The sequence below is a fragment of the Podarcis liolepis genome (genome assembly GCF_965112155.1).
Source record: "Podarcis liolepis genome assembly, chromosome: 12".
NCBI classification, from domain to species: Eukaryota; Metazoa; Chordata; class Lepidosauria; order Squamata; family Lacertidae; genus Podarcis; species Podarcis liolepis.
Window position 1 is genome coordinate 26,784,730 of NC_139563.1, and position 24,189 is coordinate 26,808,918.

General features: G+C 37.8%; 1 protein-coding gene across 6 annotated transcripts in view; it reads left to right on the forward strand.

Annotated features, from left to right (window-relative positions):
• CDK14 (cyclin dependent kinase 14) overlaps nucleotides 1-24,189 on the forward strand; it is a 225,947-nt gene that overhangs the window by 103,739 nt on the left and 98,019 nt on the right. For all 6 annotated transcript variants that reach the window (XM_083467689.1, XM_083467690.1, XM_083467692.1 and 3 more), the window contains 2 exons: nucleotides 5,192-5,315; nucleotides 17,109-17,229. In XM_083467689.1, coding sequence (XP_083323815.1) covers nucleotides 5,192-5,315; nucleotides 17,109-17,229 — 245 coding nt within the window. The remainder of the gene's footprint in view (nucleotides 1-5,191; nucleotides 5,316-17,108; nucleotides 17,230-24,189) is intronic.

A 24,189-nucleotide genomic window follows, 5' to 3' on the forward strand; every position in this document is an offset into this window, starting at 1 on the left:
TGCATTAAAGGAGGGTTTACTAATATACCTGCTTGTTTTATTGTATCAAGAATTACCCTCGCCCCTTTGTTTAGAATGTGTATGTTTTCCTTCCTGAAATCTCCCTAAGGTATATTCATGCATAACACTGCCAAGATGATTGACACATAGCAGCACAATATGTATTGCTCTTCATATTTTGGGAGCCATAGAAGAAAGAAGAAAGTAATTGTCCTGCATAAAAAGAAATTTGGAGAATATTTAATATGCTATATACTGGGTATGCTATATACTGTGTGTGTGTCTTACAGTGCATGTGTAGACAGTAAAATAAACAGATGTTATTCTATACTGGTGTAACACATGCAGTTTAACCTGTGTTTATTAATAGACTTTTAAAATCAGATCAGTTTGAATGCATGCAGGTGAAATTCTTACATCGGCAGCACACTTTTTCAGACCTACATCAATGAACAGGATTGAGCAGAAATCTAGAATCCATTCTGGAAATATTCATGATTCTATATGATTTCTTTATAATTTTATCCATTTACACATCTTTGAAATGTCTGCTTTTGTCTCAGAAGGTGTGATGTCTGTGGTGCATGGCTGGGTTTTTCCATTAATTACAGTGGATATACTAAACAGGATTATTTGGCATTTAATATAGTTGATAAGTTGCAGTTTTCCATTACTCTTTAGAAGGGTAAGCAGGTGCAGAAAAGGGTAGGATAATGTTATGCTAAATTAAGGCTGTCTCTTTCAGATGGCATTGAGAATCGATTTTTTAAAATAAGCTTTTCTGGTGATCAGTCATCAACTAAATCATCATGATTTTACACTGATTATTTTATCTCTTCCACTTAGACATTAATGAACTATGCATGATCATTAAATTAAAATGCTTCCCCCTAAGTTTTTAAGCATAACTACCTGAATCATCTTACAGTATATTTCCATAACTGAACCCTCATCCCTCATGATGCATATACTGTATATATGCAAGGTTTTTTAAAAAAGAAAGGCGATCAAGAATTGTCTGTGCAAGTTTTTTTCCTTTAGCATTTTCATTAAATTTTGAAAGAGCCATTGATTGTGATGATGTGTGAAGGAGCCTTTTAACCTCATTGATCAAGGAGGACAGTTTCTTCCTTCTATTAACATTATGCTAGCTGATCAGGAAGGTGTATTATTTTGCTCAGTTAATTAATCATACTTGTCAGAACATCAGCATTGTGAAGGAAGCGGGAAAGATTGATAAGCACAGTAAATAAAGGTATAAATGTGTACTTTTCGAAATATAAAGATCTTAGTGGTGTGGTCTTGCTGTAGGATGTTTCCATATGGAAAAGTCCTGAAAGGAATTGGTTGGAAGGAAGCCTTTTTTGTGAAAGCAAGTGTGATATCTGTCCCTTGTAAGAATGTAGTTATGCTATAGAGTTCAAAATCTGGAAATCATGTCTTTAGCAAATTCTGCCCCTATAATGTCCACTATCTTAGAAGGCCCAAAATGCTGCTGTTCTGAGGATTGTTACTAACATATTTCATGTCCTTTCAAAGGCTATTTGGGCTGTAAGAATATGTTTTCCTTAAGACAAACTAGAATTCACCCTGGTCAAGTAGGGATCTGCACCTAGGTCTCTTCAGGGATGTGGTGGTAAGCTAGTTTTGTCACTGGAGATCACCACCATCATCATCGTCATTTGACACTTGGGCTAAAAATCAGTTTTTAGAAGTTGTCTATAAAAATTTGTCTTTTTATTTTTCTTTCCTTTTTTGATGAAAATTGGAAATGTCATCCAGCAGTTATAATTCTAGTCTGTCTTCTGTGTTTGAAGGCATGTCATCCTTTTTTGGGGTATTACAGCAGCTCCACTGCTCTCTTGGCATCTGTAGGTCTAGATGTTGCTGCTAGAATGTGAGCCAATGAAGTCAAATGTGACTTGGGTTTTCTTGGCAATTGTCCACTTATATATGTTGAATTTGATAGCATGGTGGTCACTGTTCTGAGTCTGTTCAGCAAAACTTTCATCCTGCACTGGGTCCCGGGTACCACTAAAGATTTATCCCAGGGTCACTGCCCTCTACTTAGTTCTAAGACCATCTGTTTTAGGATATAGTTTGGGGGACGACGACGTAAGGGTTTATGTATATAGTGTTTAAGGTGACCACTTAACCCATCACCAAAAAGAGGACAAAATATTATAGATCTGAAAAACAAAACAAAACAGACATGCTTGTTTACGCATCCCATAGATGCATATTTAAAATTACTGTGTGCCTGCTCAGTCTTCTGTCCAGGTGCTAACTGTTAAAGGGCAACTTCAAGATCCTCTGCTCTCTCTACTTATCATCCATTTTCTTTAAACTTAACTTTAAATTTATAATTAATTTTACTGAGGCCTTTACATAGAGGATTCTTTCAAAGGCAAGCATGTCCCTAATGGTGTTCCATATTAAATTTACAATTTCAGTGCTCAAACTATTTCCAGTGGCACACTTTAAAATATTAACCCACCTCCACATTTCAGTTTTCCATTTTCTGTCACCTTTCTTATGTACGCACTTACTGTGAGTATAATAAGTAAGTCTCAAATTTGTTGGAAATCTCTAAAGTCATAAACTGGAGAATTTTGTAGTTTGTAGTCTGAAAGAGTGGAAAGAATCTTAGTTCTTGCTGAGAGAGCTGATACGTCTTTATTGGAGAAATTGTTGGTTTTAATGTGTTTGCCCTTACATTTTAATCATTGCTAACACATTGATATCACACTCCATAAACTTCTAAATTGATTTGACCTTCCAATGGCACCATCGCTCCCAGGACTCATTATTGGAAAGCAGTACCTCAGTTAAAGTGCGATTGTCAAGGCAAAACAGCAAAAACATGTTTTTTCCATGGCCATCAAGTGTGGTGTTTCAGTACTTTAGATTGTTTTACAGATTAACTAAACAGTTTGATTGCACTTCAAAATTCAACAGAGCTAACATTATGTGAATCTGTTTTTTATTTTCCCCATGATATATATCTGTTCAGCTAGACCTTTGGAGGCAATTACTGTCATTAATGTTACATAAAGTTTTTAGTTTTTTCTGCAAGCTGTATTTTATTAATGAATGGTTTAAATATGGCATATTGTTGTTGTTCAATGTTGAATGTATATGTTGAAAAGCATGATAAGATCACTATGTGTGTGATATGTGGTAGTCTAGAAATTTTGTTAATAAATATAAAAGCAAGTAGGCTTCTATATGTGTAGCATCTGTTCCAATGTTGTCTGAGTGTTCCCCTTTTTGGAACTCCTTTGACCTTCTTTTCCCTTACCAGTGGGACATCCTGATTATTTTCAGAGTTTCCCATAAAATTGTGTTGGAGACATCCTAAGCCACTTTGTCAGTGCTCTAAATACCAAACTTACTGGCGATTTGAACCTCACTTTGTCCAGGCATACCAGCGGTGCCATACTTGAGTTCAACTCAACATTTATAAGATTTCTCATTGATGTTCACACAGAAATAAGGCCACTTCACTAAATGAAGAACTGGAATTTGGCAACAACATAATATTCTCACAGTATTGAAGTTAACATTAAAATGGAGGGTACAAGGTGTACAGTGGTGTATTCTAACATAACATTGTACAATATTTGTTCTATATAAATAGTATTCCACCAAACAGGAAGTTTTGTTCATTTGTCTTTAATGTGTGGCTTGCCATTTTTTCCGACTGATGACTTGAAATAAAAAAATCTAGGTGTGACATAATTGAAATCTTACAACTTTGCTTCAGTACTGCAGAGCACTTCACATATGAACTCCTGCACAGGTGGAGTAGGTTTTTAGTGGATATGGTTAAGCTGCTTTGTGGGGAAAGTTCCTCAAAAAGTGATCAATCAATCAATCAATCAATCAGGCCTCCCTGTACTGGGAGGTGAGAAAGCTATTTTTATAATGTATAATCTAAAATTTAAGATTTATACTAGCCAGCTTCATTTCATTGTTTAAAAATACATTGTGTCAAAAATGCCACCTGAAGTGTAATTTTTTCCTAATTTATTTCTGTACTTGTTACCCTTGTATATCTTCAGTTTCTTTCAGAAATTAACAGTATACTATCATGTGAACAGGCAGAGAGGAAAGGACATTTAATTAAATATTCAGCTTCAGTAACATGACATTTCTGTACTTTCATGTTGCCCTTTGGTTTATTCAGTAATCATATTCCATAAATTCATACAGGTGCTGTGTTGATAGCTAATTAGGAACTACTTCATGCCGGTATATTGATTCTGAGAATTTTTAATGGTCTAATATTCCTACACAAACAAGAGGACATCACTGTTTGCAAATAGCTTAACGGCTGGGTGAAGTAAAATGTTTGTGTTATGTCTATGATATATTGCAATTATCTTGTCATGTAATAATAACCTTACGACTGTTTTTACAAAAGATTTGCTACTGAAGAGTAGCCTTAATATCTGGCATGCTGAGGTGAAATCAGCAAAAAGAAACTCACATAAGAAGCCTAATATTTGATGTAGTCCTCTGACAAGTGACTTTCATATGAGATTTGAAATTATAAGAAAATACAAAGTGCACAGTGAGTTCCTGTATATATTAGCATACTGAGAACATATCTAATCCCACAGTTAGCCTATCTTTAGAAGTATTGTGAATAAGTTAAAATTCCCTCTTTGGTCACATTTTGAGTTTTTAAAAATAAACTCTTGTATCAAATATTTGAGAATTAAAGCCTTTGGCATTTATATATTTTTGATATCCTTTTTCACTACTTTCATATATATTTTTTGTCCCAGCACTGTGTTCTTCTCCTTTCCTCTTCTCCATATGCTGTTGTTTTCTTTAATTAGTGAAGATACACATCTGTCTTCAGGCTACCACCTAATCTCTAAGGCCATATGGGTAAACAGAATATAATTGTGGCTTGATAGGGATTGACTCTACTGTTTGTAGTTATTGTTAAGGATTGTTAAAGCAGGTGAATAGAGTTGGATGCAGTGAAGTGGATGTTTCTTACCTCTACATATTAAACATTGCTTAAAAATAAATTCTGGTATTTTAAAATCACACCTGTAGCAAAGCTGCCAAGGAAGTGTTTTGCCCATATGCAGACACCCTGCTTTTTTGTGTGAAGGAAGCCAGTGCTCTGCATGCAAGTATTAATAAAGACAATGTTTTTCCTCCTCTTTTCCAGTTATTTTTATTTCAATTGCTGCGAGGACTTTCGTACATCCACCAGCGTTACATTTTGCACAGGGACCTGAAACCCCAAAATCTTCTGATCAGTGACACTGGGGAGTTGAAGCTGGCAGATTTTGGTAGGAAAGCTATTAATTAAAAGATTATCTTATAATGATGTGGGAAATGTTTCAGCTATCTTTCTCTTCGTCACAAGCTGACTCTGGACACAGTGATGACTGATAAAATAAAATTCATAAAAATACTTCATATCCTACTGAATGACAAGAGTATGGAAAGAAGTAACCTGTCTCAGTACTAGGTAGAAAGTTTGAGTACAGTCTTTCTTATTAACATGGTATTTAACTTGAAGGAAATTTTGTTATTGCAAATAAGTAATACTTTCTCCATACAGTTATGGGCTCAGGAAGACACTGAAGCATTTTAAGCATATTTAGGATGTTTCTTGGTCGCTTCTTAATTGAAAGACTAGTCTCCAGCAACATACTTTCATGCTGTCAATCGAGTGTTGAGTCTTCCCCATATTATTTTACATTGTGTTTAATGAAAATCTGTAGTTAGACTTGGGTAGAAAAGAGAAGATAAATGTTTTTAATTGAATTTATATTATTTCCTTATGCTGTATCATGATATTGTGAAATTGAATACAAGATGAGTTGACTTTTTTGGTGAAAACTATAATAAAATTTTAAACTACCAGATAAAGCTATATAGGGTCATGATCCCACATTGCCATAATGAGAAATAGTAAAGCAAATCTGTCTCTTCAGAAGTATTAATATTACAAAGTTATATGCAAAGTTGCTCTTCCACCAAAGACATCAAATGATTTGCTGCTCTTGGAATATATTTCTCTCATGTTTCTATTTTCTTAGAAGGTTGTTGCACAAGGATTATTGTGAAGCTATTATCCTTATTATGCACACAAGAAATAGAAATTTAAATGTAGCTGGTTGATTTCGGCAGATAGGATGTCAGTAAAGAATCTGCTTTTCTTCTGGAGAAGGCTTATCTTTTCAGAGTAATAAATACGAAATCACTAACGACTTTTCAAACCTGAAGAGATGGCCTTCAGATCTGGTATCACAAGTTTATAAAACTCAACAGTGCAACTCACAGTTTTAATTCAGTGTCCCAGGGACACTTCACCTCCTCCGAGCTAAAAAAATAATAATACTCAGAGCTTAGACCTTTGGAAAACTGATGGATTTGTAAATATAGATAATAATCTCCCACCAAAGAAACAATTCAGGGCTGTGTTTACTACCATACAGCAGCACTCTAAAATAGCATTTATGAAGATGAATCTATTTATCAAAGACAATGAAAACACAGATGGGATTTTTAATAAAATTAAAAATTGTAGAAATCATGAGAAGAATTGAAGGCCATGTATGGTGTGCTTTTTGGAAATAATTGTTGCACAAAGGAGAGCAGTTGTGTGTGTGTAGAATCCCATCACTGATCTACCACCAAAGTCCTGTGGGATAGGGTAGAAGATTCTGGAAGTGACCTTTTCCTCTCTCCCTGCCCTCACTGAAGTGTTTTTATTTTCCCTGCTACTACTATGCCATCTTCAGTGATGGCAGTTCAGTTCAGAGCCATTTGGGGAGATATGTCTGGAAAACAAAGGGACTTGGGGCCTGCAATCTGCAGCTTCCTCTGACGTGTCACCAACACGCCCCATATCTGGGCCCATCACCAGCAGAGCACCTCTGGCTGACCAGTGTTTGGTAGACTTTCCAGCACCTCAGCAAGGAAAGCTCCAGTGGTGAGCCTTCCTGCTCACCCACAAAGTGGGATGTTGGCAACTTCCATTGGCCATTCATCTGCCCTTCCCAGAAGATTAGGATCGCTTGCTAAGACAAGTGGTATTTTTTTTCTTTTTATTACAAGGCAATTTGAAATTCTAAAGGTTTTTAAAATATGGCACGAGTTCTCCCTGTTACACAGTTAAATGAGAAGTAAATTGAGCTGATTTGGGTGTGAATTTGATATACTTTATCTACTTCCCAAAGCAAAGCTAATGTGCTGGCTGTAGCCAGCAAATAAAACTAATATTTTAAGTTAACTAATCACACAGTGAAACTTGAACTGCAGAGCTAACTGCCTTTGACCTTTCTTCATATTTTTTTTACTTGATTGTTTATAGATTTAAAGTCTCCAGTGCTTTTACATAAGGTTGCTATTTTGGATCGTAGAGCAGATAGAGAATTATAAACTTCTTAGAGAACTTTTGTTGGAGTGGGGGCATGATGGAATGTTGCAATAAAGGAAGTTGCTCATTTTTGTTTCAGTACAGTGTATTTAAAATTATGCTGAGTAAGAGGAGAATGTAAAATGCAACATGTATCCATGAACGTAGTGGTTTTTAAAAAATAGATTACAGCATTCTTGATCCTAACAAGCTACATGACTAGTAACTTTGCAGTAAATATTTATATAAAATATGGTGTTTTCTTATGAAGCAATTTTAACAAGCCACCCTAACTGCTTTTCTGGTAGAAGTATGCATCTAATTCCAGTCACATCTGGCCATAAGTTTCATGTGGCGACTTAATATTTGTTTATTCATTCATATAAAATCTTCAGTCCTACCCTTTTGGTGACTTTGTGCCACTCAAGGTGAGCTGCAATAATATAAAATCACAGTGCAATAAAAATATATTAAACTATAAAGAATCAAGCAATAAAAATACATAAAACATACACCAGGTAAAACACACATCAAAGTCAAGTTAAAAGCAGCAGCCGCAGGTAAAAATGACCTTAACTGGTTAAAGCTGGCCACAATAAAATAATAAATTAATGCACCATTAGCAAACTATTCCTGTTCCCCCCAAAACATAAAAAACACTCTTATTGCAATATGTCAGTGTACTTAAGAATTCCACTGGGCAAGGGTGTAGGAAGAAGGAAGTTGGACTTGGCTGTCCTGACACAAAATGATTGTTTTATTGATGTGTGTATATGAGTGTTTGTGGCTGAAGTGAGCCAAAACACGAGGGCGGCTTACATTTTCCATTGTTTATTTAGATTAATAGATTGGCTGGCTGGTATTTCTTGAGCCTGGCAATTCCCAGTTGTTCTTTCTCCTCCAGACATGTCATGTAGAGGAACAGCAACTTGTCATGCTGATAGAATTCTGATGAAAAGAAACACAGATGAGAAGGAAAAAGAGGTTGAAGCTCTGGAAGCCAGACCTGCATTTTGGATTTGTGCAGTTATTGTTGAGCACAGATGCCTGCTGTGTAGGCGCTACTTGTAACTGGTACTTTATTTTATTTTGTAAAAGATGGTTGTACTAGTTATTTTAGGCCTTGGCTGCAAGCTCAGTAGCAGTTTGTGGCTGCAAATAATATACAGGCACTTGAAAAACAGCCTCTACAAAGCAGAAGTACATCAGTGAGAAACTGGGATTGTACCCAAAGAATATTGTTGGCCTCGTTGTAATAGCTAGAAAGGGTAGAGTTTTAACATTGCCACAGATAATTTAAGCTCTGTATTTAAGAGACTTTTCTACAGTCTTCATGCTCTGCTAGTTTTCCTTTAGCCTTTTAAACTGAGATTATTTAGCAGCATCACCTTTAACCCTCAGTCAGACTTCCAGGTATGAATACAACTTGAGAAGATTTCGTAAAGTTCTTCAAACATTTCTACTGAGATGAGGAACTTGGACAGGAAGCTGTGTTAACAAAATGCCTATCTTGTATTAAGGATTGATTGATTGATTGATTGATTGATTGATTGATTGCTGAAGGTGTTAAACATGGTGGTTCTCCCCATTTCATCCTCACAACAACCCTGTGAGCTAGGTTGGGCTAAGAGATGGTGACTGGCACAAGGTCACCCAGTCATAGACCAAATGGAGCAAGCAGCACACGGACCTAGTGGTGGGAGGAAAAAATCCTTAAATAAGAGACACAGGGGAATAATTAATGGACTTCAATGTCTGTACACTAATGCGCAAAGCATGGGAAATAAACAAGATGAGCTTGAGCTCTTGGTACAGCAAACTAAATATGACATAATAGGCATCACTGAAACCTGGTGGGATAAGTCCCACGATTGGAATGTAATAATGGGGGGATACAATCTATTTCAGAGAAACAGACCAGACAAGAAAGGAGGAGGAGTGGCGTTATATGTCAGGGATGTGTATACCTGTGAAGAGATCCAAGATTTAGAACCTCAAAGCCAAAGTGAGAGCATTTGGGTCAAAATTAAGGGAGAGAAGAATAACAGAGACCTCATTGTGGGAGTTTACTATAGATCCCCAAGCCAAACGGAGGACATAGATGATGCCTTCCTGGAACAGATGGCCAAGCATGCAAAAGGAAGGGAGATAGTAGTAATGGGGGACTTCAATTACCCGGATATTTGTTGGACGTCAAACTCAGCCAAGAGCATAAGGTCAAACAGATTCCTCACTGGCCTTGCAGACAACTTCATTGTCCAGAAAGTGGGAGAAGCAACAAGAGGAACAGCCATTTTAGATCTGGTCCTAACCAATGTTGATGACCTGGTTAGTGGGGTAGAAGTGGAAGGATCATTAGGCGCGAGTGATCATGCTCTTCTGAAGTTTACTATACAGCGGAAAGGAGCAGCCAAGCATACTAGGACTCAATTTCTTGACTTTAAGAAAGCCGACTTCATAAAACTTAGGGAAGTGCTGGGTGAGATCCCATGGACAGCAATACTAAAAGGAAAGGGAGTTCATGATGGCTGGGAGTTTGTTAAGAGGGAGATAGTAAAAGCACAACGTCAGGCAATACCAATGAGACGGAAACATGGAAGATGCCTAAAGAAGCCAGGGTGGCTATCTAAAGAACTTTTAAATGAATTAAGATTAAAAAAGGATGTGTACAAAAAATGGAAAAGGGGGGAAACCACCAAAGAGGAATTCAAACAAATAGCCAGCACGTGTAGACACAAAGTCAGAAAAGCTAAAGCACAGATTGAACTCAGGCTTGCTAGAGAGGTTAAAACCAACAAAAAAGGCTTTTATGGGTATGTTCGTAGCAAAAGGAAGAACAAAGAAACAGTGGGGTCACTCAGAGGAGAAGATGGTGAAATGCAAACAGGGGACACAGAAAGGGCTGAACTCCTCAATGCCTTCTTTGCCTCAGTCTTCTCCGATAAAGAAAACAATGCCCGACCTGAAGAATTTGGAGCAAATGATTCAGCAAAGGAAACACAGCCCAGAATAACTAAGGAGATAGTACAAGAATATTTGGCTAGTTTAGATGTATTCAAGTCTCCAGGGCCAGATGAACTGCATCCAAGAGTATTAAAAGAACTGGCAGATGTGATCTCAGAACCACTGGCAGTCATCTTTGAGAATTCCTGGAGAACAGGCGAAGTCCCGGCAGACTGGAGGAGGGCAAATGTTGTCCCTATTTTCAAAAAGGGGAAAAGAGAGGACCCAAATAATTACCGCCCAGTCAGTCTGACATCAATAGCAGGGAAGATTCTGGAACAGATCATTAAGCAAACAGTCTGTGAGCACCTAGAAAGGAATGCTGTGATCACCAATAGTCAGCATGGATTTCTGAAAAATAAGTCATGTCAGACTAACCTGATCTCGTTTTTTGACAGAATTACAAGCCTGGTAGATGAAGGGAACGCAGTGGATGTAGCCTACCTTGATTTCAGCAAGGCATTTGACAAGGTGCCCCATGATATTCTTGTAAAGAAGCTGGTAAAATGCGGTCTTGACTATGCTACCACTCAGTGGATTTGTAACTGGCTGACTGACCGAACCCAAAGGGTGCTCATCAATGGTTCCTCTTCATCCTGGAGAAGAGTGACTAGTGGGGTGCCACAGGGTTCTGTCTTGGGCCCAGTCTTATTCAACATCTTTATCAACGACTTGGATGATGGACTCAAGGGCATCCTGATCAAATTTGCAGATGACACCAAACTGGGAGGGGTGGCTAACACCCTAGAGGACAGGATCACACTTCAAAACGACCTTGATAGATTAGAGAACTGGGCAAAAACAAACAAGATGAATTTTAACAGGGAGAAATGTAAAGTATTGCACTTGGGCAAAAAAAATGAGAGGCACAAATACAAGATGGGTGACACCTGGCTTGAGAGCAGTACATGTGAAAAGGATCTAGGAGTCTTGGTTGACCACAAACTTGACATGAGCCAACAGTGTGACGCGGCAGCTAAAAAAGCCAATGCAATTCTGGGCTGCATCAATAGGAGTATAGCATCTAGATCAAGGGAAGTAATCGTGCCACTGTATTCTGCTCTGGTCAGACCACACCTGGAGTACTGTGTCCAGTTCTGGGCACCACAATTCAAGAAGGACACTGACAAACTGGAACGTGTCCAGAGGAGGGCAACCAAAATGGTCAAAGGCCTGGAAACGATGCCTTATGAGGAACGGCTAAGGGAGCTGGGCATGTTTAGCCTGGAGAAGAGGAGGTTAAGGGGTGATATGATAGCCATGTTCAAATATATCAAAGGATGTCACATAGAGGAGGGAGAAAGGTTGTTTTCTGCTGCTCCAGAGAAGCGGACACGGAGCAATGGATCCAAACTACAAGAAAGAAGATTCCACCTAAACATTAGGAAGAACTTCCTGACAGTAAGAGCTGTTCGACAGTGGAATTTGCTGCCAAGGAGTGTGGTGGAGTCCCCTACTTTGGAGGTCTTTAAGCAGAGGCTTGACAACCATATGTCAGGAGTGCTCTGATGGTGTTTCCTGCTTGGCAGGGGGTTGGACTCGATGGCCCTTGTGGTCTCTTCCAACTCTATGATTCTATGATTCTATTCTATGATTCTATGATTCAGTGAGTTTCATGGCTGAGTGGGGATTCGAACCCTGGTCTCCCAGGTCATAGTCCAGCACTCTCACTGTTACATAATTCTTATATTGTATATCGCATGAGCACCTTTTCTACTTCTGTTCTTCAGATAGTAGTAAACAAGGATCAAAACGTACACTGTGCCTTAAAATTGCAAACTAGTTCTGCTTTTAACTCCACTCAGAAAAGACCTTTTAAAGTCTAATATCACATTCACAGCTTTCCCCTGTAATTTTTCCTTTTTAATGAGAAATATGTTTCCTAAATGTTACCATGTTGATTCTTGTTACCCGATGTATTGCTCATTTTCCATATTAAGACTAAAATGGCCTTTAGTATTTCATTGCATTAGTAAAGACCCTCTGGGGAACTAATGAACTATTACTTGATTTATTTTAGTCCAGTTGTTCCCAAACTTTCACTCTAGTTGGTTATGGTCCTATGTATTTAAATAATTAGCTTCTGGGCCATATGCATTCTCCTTATTTTTTTGCCTATAATTCCTTTTGTTGCATACCCAGTCATGCTGTTACTCAACTATTTGCAATTCAGAGTTGTCTTTAAATTATTTGCTATTACTCTGAAATACTAATCAGAATGTATTTACTGTTTCACTGCATCACACTCACATATTTGTTGTGTAATTAGCAGAAGTTATCTTCATAGAGAATATTTACATGGTAACAAAGTTAGGTTCATTAAATGAAAAACTAGAAACAGGAAAGCAAAGAGAAAATCAGCCAGCTGTTAAATTGTATACGTATACAATTTCATGATGATTCCAGTTTTACAATAACATTGATAGGATATTAGTATTGCTGAGGAAGAGCAGCTTTTTAGTATTAAACTCTGTACTATAATGTGTGGTTTATATTTTAAGGACAGAATTGTTATTTAGTGGAGTTTTCAAACATTGCCTACAGAGCAAAAGGTTCACAGAACATATTTAAAGTATAAGAGGTGTTTTATTTTTGTTTTTTAAAAAGTATGGTGCTATTGTGAATAAAATGCATGCATTTTCTTAATAAAAAATCAAAATCACTGATTTTTAGCTTCTGATTAGTAATGGGGAAATAAGCTGAAACACCTTGGGCTGCCCCTGCAAGCAGGAAATCACTAACCATCGTCTCCATTTAGTCTGAGCAGGAAAAGTAGCAGACTTAGAACAAGCTGGGATCCAAAATCATGGTTTGAAGATTCTAGTATCTTCCAAAGCTGGTAACCATAGTTCTAGTTTCCTCTAAACTGGCAAACCACAGTCCATTAGAGGCTTCCTGGTTTGATTTCTCTTGCTGCAAAGGCGTGTCATGCATGGATTAAGTCCCGTTAATATCTTAGTTTATAGAGCTGAGATAAGATTGTCAGAACATTGCCACTGTAAACTTTGGCATGTGGAACATGGGTTTTTGGTCTGAGTTTCTTCTGGCCTTGTGGTCAGTCTAATGAAGGCCACTTTATCCGGCAAGTCTGCATGTTACTCCACTCAAATTATGAATTAGTGAATTTTTGGAATTTTGAAAGATTATTCTTCTGACCTGTATCAATATAGCCCCCCTAATCAGCTGTCAATACAGTTATCATATTCAAGCTATGCATGCTTGTATAACATAATAATTTCTTTTCTTACATCAGTGTAACACACTTTTACAGAGAGTATGTTACAGCCTCTTCTGAGTAGTTAGGAATATAAGTCATTTGAGAAATACAGATGTGCAGTCTTTTCTAATCCTGTGTCTTCATACAGAATGAGCCATTTGAAACATTTAAGTAATCAGAATTTTAAAACTACAGTTGTGTACATCATGAGGGTGGAAGAGGATACCAGTTGACTTTTGAATCACTAGGAAATCTGGATATTAGAGATGAAAGATTCTGCTGAATGTTGTGCCCTTTCTTGTAGCATGCATCGATTGCAACATGAATATTTGAAAATTAGTACACAAAGGTGGATGGCAAGCATTCGTAATTGATTAATTCTGAATAATGAGTATCCCTTGCATTCTGTGCTTACATTCATTAGCACAGATTAAAATCACTACTGAACATGTAAAGTTATGTTGTAGGTGTGGAGAATAGCACACATGCTTTTAACTGCATTATTTATGTTCACAAAGGACTGTTTAAAGTGATTAAGAAGAATTTAATTGGCATTAAATTATCTTGGGTATGCATTGTATGTAGAATTTATTGCATGGCAGAAGTACACAAAGCAAAACATAAACAGCACAGCTGCTTCACCTATAACTTTATCAGTTTTGTGTTGTGTTAATGATAGCCATGGCGATTAGGTGATGTGCCTTGACTTCTGACAACTGCCTCATCTTCTTACTGTCTTCTTACTGTCGAGAATTGACATGGGCAGGGTGCTGTTTTGGTGACTTTTTTTTAATCTGGCAAAAAGAGCAAGATCTGAAATTCACCTTACTGGATTGTCATGAAACTATCCCTATAGATCTTCAGGCCAAAACAGAATAAGTAATAATATGCAAATATTATATGCTCACCTGGCTATCTTTCCCATTACCTTTTTACTTTATGTTCGCTTCATAAAAGTTATAATAATCGCTAATACAAGCAGCACTGACTTTTGGAAGAGCGTGTGGCTTCCTGTAGTGTAACCATGGAAACAGACAAGGAATCCTTAAACAAAGTGATCACACATGCTGTGCTAATTAATCCTGTCCTACAGCTTTTCCTCAGCTGGAGGAAGCAGTTAGATAAATTTTGCATGAGTTTGCATGTTTGGATCTACAAACAATATGAAATATGTTGCCATGTCTAGGTTATCATTCAAAAGATGGGGAAAGCCAACAATGCTGTAACTTGTCATTCATTTGTAACTTGTGCTGTGCCCCAGAAGATGTGGGTTTTTTAAAGATTTCTGAGAGTAATAGTATATGTAAAAGATTGAACTACTAGTGTTTGATGTTCTGCATAACTGCTGAAGGATGTACAATTATTTTAAACATGTAGGCCCAACCTTATTATTTGTTACTAAACATGTTGCAATGAAATAGAAGAAAAGCTTACAGTATTAAAATATAGAATCAATAAAGTAAACTTAATTGATTGCCTGAAACTGATAAAACCAAGAAAAAGAAACAAAGCATAACCAGTTCTTTAGAATTCAGAACATCTCAAAGTCACATTGTATCTTTTGAAGAAGGAGCATTTTTTTAACATTTGGGGAATCACATTTGCTGTAAAAGTATTTTGTCTTTATCCTGTTTGTTTTGACCTTAGGAAGGGTGTCAGCTTAGACATTAAGGTGTATCCCCGCATTCTATCTATCCATTGATTAACGCTAGCTGTTTCCTGAGACCTTTAGTTATTTTCATGCAATATAATTTAATAGGCTCAGCCTTTATAACTGCCGAGCAGTTATGCCTTTCTAGAATATTTCACGCTCAGTTCATCCTACCTGGTCATCTGCATGCTCTGGTATTTTTCTTTTCTTTTTTTGCTATTTTCAAAACATGTTACCAAACATAGCATAAATATAAACTACAGGAGTAAAAACCCACCTTCAAATTTACAGCAGATAAACTAGCTTTTGGTTTTTTCTAAACAGAATTCATATTCATCAACTGGTTCCATAATCCTGTGCCTCCTCTCCATGTCATGTGAACAGGCCATTCTCTCTCCATCCCTTAAACTGTGGTGGCTTTTAATTTTTGTCACAATTTTTAACCATATTCTATCAAATTCTAAATCTGTACCCAATGCCTTCTTGTAATATAAAAGAGCAGTCACAGAATCCAATCAAATTTTGATTCCTGTAATAATTTGTATAATCTTGATCACTCTTTGCCAACTATTAAAGATCCTTTAAGATGCCAGGGATTGAACCTGGAACCCTTTGCATGCAGGTATTTTAATTATCACAATGCTTTTGAAATTATAGTGGCTGTGCTGCTGTTAAAATACATTTGAGCCTAGTAAATACCTTTTGAAGAGAATCACAATGACCTGGGTTGCACATCATGCTAAACCAAACCACACTCCTGTGCCACACTGAGCTAAGCCATAATTTTACATAACATGCTGTCCAAACCCAGGCTTGTGGTTTAGCTCTCTCCAGACTAACCACAAACTATAACCAAGTTTTGTTCCGTGGCTGCAGCTTGTGGTTTGTCCAGAAGAGCTAAACCACAACCCTGGGTTCAGATCGCACACTAAACCAAACTATGACTTATCTCAGTGTGACATAGCAGCAAAACAATCAAGGAAGAATTAAGCACTAGGATCTCTTCTGTGCTATGTCATGATTTGGTTTAGTGTGAAACAGGTCAATGTGAGCGAGGGGCGGGGGGATTACTTCAGTTTACTTCCAAGCTGATAGTTACTCAGCCACCTCTGTTTACTATTAGAATAAATGATTTTAGAAGGAATGATGTTGCTCTTCTCAGATATGCCTGGAGTGGAATTTTAGCTTCACAAGTCCTATGAGGTAGATTTTGCTGCAGTATAGTGACTTGCTGTTCTGTTTGTTTCACAGTTGAAAAGGAATTTGAATTATTTCATCCAAGATCAGCAGTCTTACTCTTAGCACAGAGCAGTATGTTAAATGTTCAAGGTTAAGGGCAGATGGCATATATATTTTCTAGCAGTATGCAGATATACAGCATGTGCCTGAAGCTTTAAACGTTATTCAGTGTATGAGCTATTTAGCTCTCTGTTTAATCCACTAGTTGTCGTTGAGTTACACAGGTTATGTTCCCTGCTCTAAATGCCAACATTTAAGGATTCATCTCTGAGTTTTTTATTAAATAGTTTTTAAAAATTGTGCCTAATACTTTCTCTTTTTAAACATGAAAAACTAGATCCTAAAAAACAACAACATGACAACCCTATAATGACTGAAACAACAATGCAGTCACTTGATATTTCATGATCTGTAGCTTTGTTTTGTGATGTGCTGAATGATAGAAATGGATATGTTTTTTCTCTGATTAACTTAACACATGGCCAGAAGAAACACAATCTACTTTTTCAAGCAGACTCATATTACACATACCTTTTAAAGATCTAACGTGACCTTTATTTCTTTATATGCTGATTTTCTTTGTTGTGCTTGTATTTGCTCTTTAGGACTTGCAAGAGCCAAATCTGTCCCTAGTCATACGTACTCTAATGAAGTGGTTACCCTGTGGTACAGACCTCCAGATGTCCTCTTAGGCTCAACAGAATATTCAACCTGCCTTGATATGTGGTAAGAATACAGCGCATTTACAGGATCCATATGTTCTAACTTGCTGTGACTTCGATTTGTTAGACACACAGTGGGCTTGACAAGCAAAGATTGCAGTCTTGTTCATGCTGACCAAGGGATAAGTCCCATTGAACTCAGTGGAACTTATTTTGGAGTACATGTGCATAGGAGTTCTCTGTAAGATAAAGCAGTACATTGTTTGTAGACTAAGGTTTCCAGATACTGTTTCTGTAAGAAACCTCTATGCTCTCTCACCAATGGTTAATTATCGTATCTTAGTCTCATACTTCAACCAAAAAATGGCTCTCAGATGGACTCACAGTTAAAAACAATAAAAAAATTAGATAATCCCTGCCCTCAGGTTTACAATCTAAAAGATGTAGCACAAAAGGAAAAAAAGACTGGGTAAACTCAGGTACCAGTTCTTAGAGTTAGAAACTTCTATATGACCAGCTTGGATGGGAGCAATTTGAGTAGCTTGATTGAGTAACTCCTGCTAGGTGGCAGATGAAGAAGTAGCCAAATACAGCTGCTGTCTTACAGATGGGATAAGCCTGCTAATCTTCGTTCCCTCCACTCCTGCCCAATGGAATGGCTGCTGTCAGGTCAGGTTGCAGTTGAGAAGGAGCCAAAGTTATTTGATATCATAGCAGAACAAATGGAACAGCCATGCTTCCCTTCTCCTTTATTGGTGTATATGTTTATAAGTAGTCACAGATTTCAGACAAGTCATGTGACTGCTTGTAGTCTTCCTTTACGTCTTTAAAAAAACAAACTGATTTTCTGGATAATTTTGCAGCACAGCAAATACTTGAAGGGAATTAGACAGAATACATGTAATCCAAGATCCAGTAACATTGGCAGGACCAGCCCAATACATTTTTCTGCCTGAGGAAAAAGACAAAATGGTGTCTTCCTCATCCCACATATAGAAGCTGACCAGACTGGCAGATCAATCTTATTTCAGCATTGAAGGCAGTAGTCTAGCTCTGTCCTCCGGCGCTTTGCTGCCACTCATTGTCCCACACCACCTGCCACCTGAGACAAGTTTCTCACTCTGCCTAATGACAGGGCTAGCTGGTCCTAAACACAATTGTGTAATAACAATGAGCATTAAGACAAAACTGTGTTACCTGGGACACTGAGCATATCATCAAGCAAAAACAATGCCCATTTCTAATATTTCAACTGTACAGGGATTATTATTTTTTTAGTAAGTTTGTAGTATGGGAATTAGTTGCACTTTGCCTTCACCTGCAGCATCTCTGTTGGAAGGAAGGAGGATATTGGTTACACTGCCTAGCACTGGTGTGCTATCTTCTGTTCCTTCCTGATGACAGATGCTGCATCAGCTCTGTTTTCATGTGTGACTTGAGGGAAAAGGCAAAGGTCATGCTTATCTACCCTGTGGCCAGGATCCTCCAGTGGCTTGGTTGTAGAGTAGCAGTGGCTCTCACTTTTTTCTGTAATTCAACAAAGCAAGGCATAATACCCCTTCCACCACTGGCTGAATGAAGCAATGGCCCTTACCTGTTGAAAGAAATGCTGAAGCATAAAGGGCAGACATTGCAACAGCAGTAGATTCCCCCCCCCCCGCCCATGTATAATGTAAGAGTAGAATTTAACAGCAAAAGGGACTCATGAATGAGGGCTACTGAAGCCTGGTGTGCTACTGAAGCCTACTATAAGTTACCACCTGTGTACAGGCACTCTTATCAGAACTGAGCATGCTTCTGGTATTTGAAGCTCATCTGAAAATAAAGGTGACTGGGAAGATAGAGTTCTGTACTCCAAAATGGCACATCTTGGTGTTAAAACTGCCCCCCCCCCACTTTCTACATAGATAGGGTCATGGATAGCATTTGCTACCATCACATCTAGTTTGTCTCTAATTTTTTTGCTGCTAGGAGTAGGGGGCTGTGTGTGATCCCTGGGTTCCTTAGGAGGAAGGTTCAGAATATAAATTTAATAAATAATAATTTTGAAAATTCATATTAATGGATGTGTAAATTCTGATTTTATACTTGGGAAGAAGATGCTCTTTTGGGATGGTGTGAAAGATATTAAGGATTTAATTTGACTGTGTAGCATTATTCAGATAAAAATGATCATCAAATTAAAATTTTATTATATAAATGCAAAGGTCATGGTTCTGACAGGAATGCAGCAGTAATTTTGAAACATTAATAGAGATGCTCTAATTGATGACTTTCTAATACCAAATGGAGACTTCCCCTTCAACCGCTATACATTACTATTGCCAAGGTGAAAACTGGTCCTAGCAGGAGAACACAAAAATAATGTATTTAATAACGGTCATGAAATATTGATGTTCCCTGATGTAGGACCTTTAACACAAGTCAAAAAGATATATAAAGGGTGCTTTTCAATAAGAATGCTTTGTTCCAGATGAAAAATGAGGCAGTACTGATTGCATCTATCAAATATATGAATCCAATAAAATGACAAATAATTCATCTTCTGGAAAATACTGAGCAAATCGCAAGCTGAGGTTGCAGCGAAGAGCAGACAGATCAAATAGCTGACAGATGAAAAGTCTTCTTTTCTGAGTGTCTTTGTTGATGTGCAGAGTAAAAGTATTATGCTGTGTTCATCTAATGTTAGCACCCAGATCTGAAACACTTCATGGAAGTGTTCATTGATTTCAACAGAATCTATTATATTGGATTCTGGAGATTATACTAATGCTACAAGTACTTCATATTTGTTGTCATAAATGTATATTGTTCCACATATAGATTGCCGTGTATACATTGTGTATTGGATGAGTTTCACTTTATGTTTGGAGAATAACTGATATACGTCAGTTGGGAAATTTCTTATTGTGTCAGGTTGGCTAGTGGACCTAGGCCCAGGTCATACCTTTCCTGTAGCATGTGACTACCCCCTCTAATTAGAGTTTTCTACTTTGAAACTTCAAGATATGGGGCACTGTACGGCCGTGAGATGTTATTTGTGAGGCACCTTCCATTGTGCCAGTGGTCTTAAGTTTTGCAAGACATTAGGTTCATTTCAGCTTTCTGATTATCTGTGTTGTTTGTTACAAAAAAGCCACACAGCCTTACACACTTTATAACTACTGTCTGGTGGACACCACAACTAGGTTGGTTCCTAGCAGAGCTTCAAATTGTGCTTCTCAAATGGCATCATTGTGCAACATGGAAAACTTCTGAATTTCATTTGGGGAATTGGGTGACTGCTATTCCAAACAAAAGGTCAAAAGCCCCAAGGCCAAGCCCCAAGGCTTTATAAGTAAGTTCCTGAATGATTTTAGTTTCTGGTTGCTGTTAAACGTTTAATATACCATCTTTATAAGCGCCTGTTTAACTAATAACTTTTAACTAATGGTTACCTAATCATCTAAATTTTCCATCTGAACTATCTGTCTGTGAAAAATGATGCCAGCTTTGGCTAATGCCATAGGAGAGTGGTTCCGACTGATGGTCTGCAGATCCCAGGGGTTCCGTGTAACTCAACCAGGGGGTTCACAGCACCATTCACACACAAAAACCACCATAGAGATATCAAAAGTAGGGGGTCTATGGCTTGGCCTTTGTAAAACAGAGGGGCCTCAGTACTTTGCTAATTGGGAACAACTGCTGGGCACTTGTACAAACAAAGTATCAAATTAAAGCAAATTTTGCTCCTTACCAATAAGATAGACAATAAAATACAAAAGCCCTGAGGGAAAGGTATGCTAATGCCTTTGAAACCTCTATAGCTTTGTGTAAGAGCTTTTGGTTGTATAGTGTACCTTGGGTTACATACGCTTCAGGTTACAGACTCCGCTAATCCAGAAATAGTACCTCGGGTTAAGAACTTTGCTTCAGGATGAGAACAGAAATTGTGCTGTGGTGGCGCGGCAGCAGCGGGAGGCCCCATTAGCTAAAGTGGTGCTTCAGGTTAAGAACAGTTTCAGGTTAAGGACGGACCTCTGGAACGAATTAAGTTCTACTGTACCCATTTCTGGTCATTCTCAGATTAGACCAACTGAAATTGATGGACATGATTAATTTAGGTCCCTTAATTTCAGCGGATCTACTCTGCATAGAACTTAGTTGGATACAACCCTTTGGTTTGAAATTGATTGGAATTCTTACTTTATTTAAAATATTTATAACCCATTCTTCATCATAATGTGGTATTGGAAAATCAAAAGATTTTAAAATAATTTCCAATCCAACCTGTAACACAGTAAAAGAGCAAATAAAATAACCATAGAGTCAAAGGCAGGAGGAGCATCAAGCTTATGACAGCTGATTCAAGTTCCCATAAAGGCCTGTTGAAATAGCCTGTTAACGGATGCTGAAACTCATTAAGAGTTTGTGCCAATCGTATATAGAGTGGCAGGATATTCTGCATGTGGTGCCATCACAGAATAGACCCTTTAGCTTATTGCTGCATAATAAATGTCCTTAGGCTGCAGAACAACCAAGTGGGTTTCAGCTGCTGATCTTGAAACTTGGCCAAATGTATACAGAAGAAAAGAAGCTCCTCCATGGATCTAGCTTTGTAAGTCTTTATTAACACCCTGAATTTGGCTTGGGAGCAGATTGGTAGCCAGTTCTATCAGGATCAGAGTGACATGATTCCAAAGAGCCAACCTAGTCAGCAGTCGAAGCTGCTGCATTTAGCGCTGACTGAAGCTTTTGAAACAGCATCAATGACAGCCCTACATAGAATACATTACAAAACTCCAGTAAGAATATTAAAATTTGACCAGGGTTGTGTTGGTGTTGTATGTATGTCCATTTAGAAGGGAGGGAAATGGTGAAGGGATGAAATTTACATTGTACATTTTCATATTGCAAACATGCAAATGATAGTGTGGGGTAGAATGGGGGAGGAAGTGACAGTACAATGCCTATAGAAAGACGGGGCTATTTTCTGTTGGTGGGAAGAAGTTTAGCTAGTAAGGGAATAAACAAAACTGCACAAAATTGCACAACATTGCTACCTAGTTCTTGGGTGGCTGGGGTTATGTGAATGGTAATGTGAGTTGTTTGTATAATATGATCACTTGTATGGAAGTTTTGATAGGGAAAGAAAGCATGTCTCCCCCTCACATATTTATGCAGATCTCGGTTTTGCATAAAAAGGAAAAAAAAGTTGTCAGCTATTAGATTACAGTGACACTGTTGGATTACAGTGAAATGCTTCTAGTTATATGTCTTGATGAGTTGAAAAGGAGGCATAGGGACAAGTATTGAAAAGTAATACAAATATTAACTACTGGGCAGTTTCTGGGAAGCAGGTGGCAGTGGCTGTAAGCTATTTATGCACTTCATTTGTCATTGGAGGGCATTGGGAGAGTAACCAAAAACTAATGATTCATGTACAGTATTAACATTCTCCACTTTTCTCTGCAAATAGCCACTGGCAATTTTAATAATATTAATGAAGACATACACGCATTAGTGGTTGTGGCTAGCAGTAAGAATCAATGGGGAATGTTCTGCAATTTACTACTGTCAGCATGTAGAGTGGTAATATGCTGGATGAATTGTGTGACATAAGACAGCATCAAGCATTGCTGTAGGCACAGTATTTTCCCCCCTTTGTTCAGGCAATTAGTATGTTTTATTTAGCATAATCACAGGTGTAACATTTGAAAACTTGGATGTTTTATGTCAACAAATCCTGATGTTTTAATACTTTAAGGCTAAAAGGCATTGTGGGAACTAATACCTGATCTCAATTTTCCCCCCTTTTTTACCTCTACTAGCACTTTCCTTCCTACAATCCTGAGCACTTGCCATGTTTCCAAGCTGGCATTTGTGACAAGGGTTGCTCTGTCTGGTTTCTGTCTTGCCCTCTCTGTCCCGTGGTAAGAAGATAGAGAGTGATATGGGAAAGACATGTTTTGTTGCAGCTGGGGCAGATGCACCATGATGTTTCTCTTCTCTGCACTCCTCCCAAAAGTCATTCTTCCTTTGGTCATTGCTTTGGATACGGGACTACGCATAAAGATGCACTTATATACACAGCTGCAGTCAATTCAATTCCCTGTCATGTTTGTTGGCTCTTGAAAGTGCCAGCACCGCTCATCCCCAAAATTAGTTTAACACAGAAATATGTGTTAGTAATAATGGATATTTGCAAAACTTGCAAAAAAAATTATTAAGTATTTCCGGTAAACAGTCAGTTAAGGAATTTATACTTGGGAAATTACTTCTTAGTCCAAAAACTAATATTTGAGCTGAGGAGATTTCTCTTTACCTTCAGTATTCACCCTAAAGAATTGCTAATCCATAAGAGGTCAGGATTTTATGATAACTATCAAGCTATTCTTAATTAAACTTCTGGAAAGATGCTGACACTGAACTCTTATCAGCTGTAATCAGCTGAATTAACTTTCAGCAGAATGATCTTCTGAGATTAGGTTGAGGCATTTTATCTCAAGAAGCATCCTTTGTTCCCACATTTTGGATGGGCAATTAATCCTGTTTTATTGAAGAACATTTTCTTCAGTCTATGAAGAAACCAGTCTCTGGTTTTTCTTCAGATTGTATAATTCTTTCGCCTTCTACTATGGCCTGAGAATATATTAAGGTCCTTTTTAAAAAAAAGGTATTTGGAATGTAAAATTGCTTAGAGTTGTATCTTTATCCTGAAGCAAACCTTTACAGAATTAAATGTTTCCAAACAAGTGGTTTAATAGTTTTGAGTTGTGATTGTTGGGAGAGAACGCACTGTAGTCCATAGGATTTCCATCTAACTTAGCACAAGACCTGTCTATCTCAGGGCAGAATTGAAGGACCTTACCTTGGACCTTAGAGACACACTGGGGATGCTGCTTGTGAACTCCCTATCAACTTCCTTAACTGAGCTGCCTTCAGCATGGTGCTTGAGCTTCTCTGGATCTGTAGAACGGTTTTCGTGGAACCTCCTTGCAATGAAATTGTTTGGGAGAAAGTTAGATAGATGATGGAGGAGGAC